The 4,900-nt window shown below is 50.2% G+C and overlaps 1 protein-coding gene and 1 long non-coding RNA gene across 2 annotated transcripts; one reads left to right on the plus strand and one right to left on the minus strand.

Annotated features, from left to right (window-relative positions):
* Positions 1–746: 746 nt before the first annotated feature.
* LOC100897856 (uncharacterized) lies at positions 747–2,616 on the minus strand. Its single transcript, XR_145714.2, has 4 exons — positions 2,561–2,616; positions 1,870–2,016; positions 1,601–1,738; positions 747–1,325 (listed from the first exon to the last, which is right to left on the minus strand). It is a non-coding gene; the product is annotated as an uncharacterized LOC100897856 (long non-coding RNA).
* Positions 2,617–2,731: 115 nt separating this feature from the next.
* Positions 2,732–4,687, plus strand: Rpn7 (regulatory particle non-ATPase 7). Its single transcript, XM_003748496.2, has 4 exons — positions 2,732–2,973; positions 3,355–3,552; positions 3,671–3,870; positions 3,975–4,687. The coding sequence occupies exons 1-4, from the start codon at positions 2,832–2,834 to the stop codon at positions 4,599–4,601; spliced, it is 1,167 nt and encodes a 388-aa protein (XP_003748544.1). The 5' UTR covers positions 2,732–2,831; the 3' UTR covers positions 4,602–4,687.
* The last annotated feature ends 213 nt before the right edge of the window (positions 4,688–4,900 follow it).

The following is a 4,900-nucleotide window of genomic DNA, read 5'->3' on the forward strand; positions in this document are numbered from 1 at the left end:
GCCGGATCGATGACGGATGAACATTCGCGATTTACGGCGAAGTTAAGTTCCTGAGGCTGGCTACAGGCTCTGATAATAGAAGAGAGGTGTTCGGTATCAAGCATGGGATTCCGTGTTCGAATCAAAAAAGGCTTGCGGTCCATAGTACGAGTGAGGAGCCAAGACCATGCATCGGATAAATCCCGCAGAGAGCGCAACAGGGGAACGCAACATAGACAACGGACGGCGAATACTATTCCGTTGGATCATGTGTCGACATTCCATTAAACTCATACAGAATTGACTCTCTCAGACCCCTCGTCCTCGGAAAAGAGATTACTGGCATACCCACCGCTCGGGAAGCGACTCGACTCATAGAATTGATCCTAGTTCCCTAGGACTCCTATCACGTTTTTCCTCATTCCATATTTTCTTGGCTCCCGATCTGACAATAGGAATCCCCAGCCGTCATCATTGCTCATTAGAACCTTGCGAGGACAATCTCGAGCGAAGATTGAATCCTCAACTCCTGTTCGCTCTGGACGTCCCGTCTCCGAGGGGTTGTCAGAAACGTGAATTTTCGAACCCCGACATGTGCCTCGGTCAAAACCCTAATTTTTGCGAGCGCAATCCATCGTCCCATGCAATTTGGACCATCAGACTCTCCTTCGATAGCGGCCTTGTCTCTGAGAGAATCGACGTGATCCTGCGCTAAATTACGTTCTGTGTCTCGAAGGGTTCGCGAAGATATCCGATCTCTTAGATGGAGAATTTCAAACTGATTGACTTTTATTTTCATTACCCTTCAGGGTCAGAACACATGCCTCATCTTACATTCCGAGTTACGAAGTATGGAATAAGAACCGAATTCACGGGATTGTACAAATTAAAATGCGTTGAAAACCAAGTCGCCTTGAAGATCGCAGACTTGAGATCTTGATTGCGTCATCAGAGGCAGAACGTCTCGAAAGCTTTGATTCTGCCTCGTCATTTCTCGCATTCCGAGATCTCGCTTCAGAGAATCTCCACGGCGATTTCAGAGAGCGCGAACAGCTTCCGGGACCACAAAGTCTCCCTGCGAAGTTTAGTTCTTGCTCAGTTTCTTGGCGAAGAGTTCCACAAGCTTCTCCGACGCAGGGAATTTCTGCGCTCTGGGCGGCCCCAGTTTGAGACCAGACCACACGACTTCTTCCTCGCCGTTCTGGATGAGCACAAACTCGAAACTCTTCGAGCGGGGTTTGGTCTCATTTATGGTGAAACTCGAATCGGTCAGACTTTCCGGGAAAGCCTCGATGAGAGATTTTTGCAGTGCCAAAGCATTCCTCGAGTAGACCCGTCAGGATTTGCTGAAATTCAAAACCCGGGTCCGAATTTGAATTGGAACGTGTTTCGCTATATGAGCCCCATCGGAGCCATTCAATTTTGACGGCCCGGAATGGGTCTTCGCAAAATACCACGGAGCGAATAAGTAGAAAATACCCCAGGAGAGACCACGATATCCAGATTTGATAATCTGTGTTGCATACGTGTGGGGATTCCAAGCCTTCAAAAAACTTAAGAGAGCCCGGAACCAGCGAGAGGTCATGCTGGGGCCCTCGTCGTTAGTCGAGTCTTAACTTACCAATGCTCAATTCGGACCCGAACATCCCCGACCACCACTCTTGGGACTTCGTTCAACTCATTTTCCGTAGAGCGTTCCCCGAGAGCAAGAGCCTTCGTGGCACTACTCGGTGTGTTCGCGGCTTCATCGGCCGAGGAACTGCAGCATAAAATCAAGGTTTATCTTGCATTTCAATCGTGGAGAATGATCGTGACCGATGTCTCACTCGTGGTAATTTTTGTACACCTCCTTGCGATGGGTAGGTATGTGTACAGAACTCGTATCATTACCTCCTCCCTCCGCGGCTCCTGATGACGCTCGCCGCGTTCTCGGCCATACGATTCTCTGTTTCATTTTTGATACGCGACTTTTGGATTCCCGCTGATTTGCGACCGGCTGCCGCGGCAGGCTTCTTCTTAGTTTTCGGTCGCGCCATACTGCAAATGATATAACGGGACCATTGGACTTGGAATTTGAGTCGAAAATGAACGCGTTAGCGTGATTGGAGCCACTCACAATCAGTCAGAGCAGCTCACAACTCGAGCGCAAAATGACGATTATACTGGGATACTATGCAAGCTCTAGGAAGCAGATAAATCGACACCAATTGCAGGTATATTCATCAACAAAGAGGCCCAATGGAAGGTCGAGACGAATCCCAGGGGACCAGAAAACTTCCCATCGACCCGCACACGTATGCGTACGATCTCTCCCTGTACCGTCTCTCCAGCCCAAAATCAAGGGTCCGTAGGTTATAACCAGTCCCATTCATTCAAGTCATTATTCTAAAATCATTCACTGAAGTCGAAGTGCCGTGCAGAAGGATCCGTGGAGGCATTTCCGCGTCGTGCGCTCGTTTGTCGGAAGAATCTATTGGGCAATATTTCTCCGCTCGAAGAAGGAAGAATAGCTGCTCCCGGCGCGAGCCCGGGGGAAAGCTAGCGCTCGGTTAGAATCTGACGTAAGTAGAAAGCCACGTACCTTGACAGTTCCGCACCTCTACCTCGAGGGCAGCAGCGTCTATGAAGTGTTGTATGTACCGCGAAGATGAGGCACGCGGATGCGACGAGCGCGGTGCGAGAAACCGTTCCGCCGCCGTGTTCAAAACATTGCGCCTTCCCGAGCAAATCGAGCGTCTGCTCTTTGTTTACATATCACAGTGTGGACGAAAATTTGGCAACTCATTTGCGGCATACCGACTTTTCCGTGTGAATAACTTTCGAGTTTGACGTGGAGTATCTCGCTCTCCAACATGCCGGCGGAAAATCTCGAGGAGCAATCCCTCGACAAAAATCCCAACCTCGAGCTTGCACAAGCAAAGTATTTACTGCAGTTCCACGACCGATCAAACCTCAAGCTGAAGCAGGATCTCCTGGAAGCGATCAACAAAGATGGTTCGTATTTGAGGCGCTAGATCGGAAGACTTGGACGGAAGTCGATTCCCTCCCGTCAGATCTCAGGAGGCTCCCGAGCGGACGACGGGGTCCTCCTCGTGAACCGAGGCAGAACTCTCTTCTCGGCCCCATGTGCTACCGGTTCATCGAGCCGCTCCGGAGCGTTCATCTGATGACGGGAAATAGAGAATTCGACGGTAGTGTCTCGAGGTCGACGCAACGAGACAGGAGCTATGAGTCCACAAAGCGCTCCGGGTGACATAGCAGTGTTCTTCGAATTGAACATTCGAATAGTGTTCGGAGGGGGGGACTCACTACAGAGTTCAGAGGAACCCGAGCCTCTCCCCGTATCGCTCATGCCTGGTGTTCATTTCCTTCCAGACATGGCTCCCTTCTATGAGGATTGTTGCAAAGATCTCGGATGGCCAGTGGAGAACAAGCTGATGGAGAAACTGAAGCAAGCCAATCAAGAGCAGCTGACAAAGCTCGACAGCACGATCGAAGATGCTGAGACGAACTTGGGGGAGATGGAAGTTCGAGAGGCTAATCTAAGGAAAGCAGAGTACCTCTCGAAGATCGGTTCGTAGCCCTCGTCCGTCCGGATTATACATAGTACTAAACTTCATTTCCGCGTCAAAAAATGTGTCAGACCCGATCGGAATGGGGGTGCAGATGATCGAACGCTGATTCGTTCCAGGCGACAAGGAAGCCGCGCTCACTCAATTCCGTAAGACCTACGAGAAGTCGGTTTCCGTCGGACACAAGCTCGACCTCTTGTTTCACCAAATCCGCGTTGGGCTTTTCTACCTCGATCACGATCTCATCACGCGCAACATCGAGAAAGCGAAGGCCCTCATCGAGGAGGGCGGAGACTGGGATCGGCGGAACCGATTGAAGGTTCGTGCCAGCTCCTGTGAAGGAAACTTCTCTACTAATGGAGACGAACCCCCCCGTAGCGGCAGCGCGTTCGGATAAGATTACAAAGCGCCTTTATTTTACAGGTCTACCAGGCGTTCTACTCATTGGCCGTGAGAGATTTCAAGACCGCCGCCGAGCTTTTCCTCGACACGGTTTCAACGTTCACTTGCTATGAGCTCATGGATTACAAGCAGTTCGTCACCTACACTGTTCTATCATCCATCCTCGCTTTGAGCCGAACCCAGTTGAGGGAGTCCGTGATCCGAGGGTCAGAAATCCTTGAAGTATTGCACAACCTGCCCGACATCCGCGAGTACCTATTTTCCCTGTACAACTGTCAGTACGCGGTCTTCTTCCAAAAACTGGCGCATATCGAAGAGATCATGAAGCGGGACCGCGTTCTCAATCCCCATTATCGCTTCTACGTGAGGGACATGAGGATCCTCGCATACACTCAGTTGTTGGAGTCGTACCGATCTCTGACCCTTCAATACATGGCCGACGCTTTTGGGGTTTCCGCCGGTTTCATTGATCAAGAACTCTCTCGTTTCATCGCGGCTGGGAGGTTGCATTGCAAAATCGACAAGGTCAACGGAATCGTCGAAACAAACCGACCAGATAATAAGAACTACCAGTATCAAGGGATCATCAAACAAGGGGACATTCTCCTCAACAGAATACAAAAGTTGTCCAGAGTCATTAACATCTGAGATTCCGCTCGAGAACATAGGGAATTATATCTATACGCGCTGTGACTATATACTGACTGGAACTACAATAAAAAAGTTCGGTCGCTTACTATCGAATTATTTCCAGCTTTCTCTCCAATAATTTATCGGTCTTCAAAGCGTCTTTCACGCTGTAGAAGCTCTCGTGGGGCATCCGCATAGAGCACGTTATGTATTCACTCGAGCTCCGGAACCCCCGCTCCCCAATCAGGTCCAAGCTCTTGCGTTTTCAGTGCCGACCGGACATGGGAGCAGCTTGCGTTCCCTGTTCTTGAAGAGTA

This window comes from Galendromus occidentalis, unplaced genomic scaffold, assembly GCF_000255335.2.
Source record: "Galendromus occidentalis unplaced genomic scaffold, Mocc_1.1 scf7180000077533, whole genome shotgun sequence".
Classification (NCBI taxonomy): Eukaryota; Metazoa; Arthropoda; class Arachnida; order Mesostigmata; family Phytoseiidae; genus Galendromus; species Galendromus occidentalis.

Excerpts from the sequence above, each read along its gene's own strand:
- Rpn7 (XM_003748496.2), top strand. The coding sequence starts at position 2,832 with ATGCCGGCGGAAAATCTCGAGGAGCAATCCCTCGACAAAAATCCCAAC. Across the intron at positions 3,553-3,670 it reads AGAGTACCTCTCGAAGATCG|GCGACAAGGAAGCCGCGCTC; the intron begins GTTCGTAGCCCT and ends GATTCGTTCCAG. Across the intron at positions 3,871-3,974 it reads ATCGGCGGAACCGATTGAAG|GTCTACCAGGCGTTCTACTC; the intron begins GTTCGTGCCAGC and ends TTTATTTTACAG.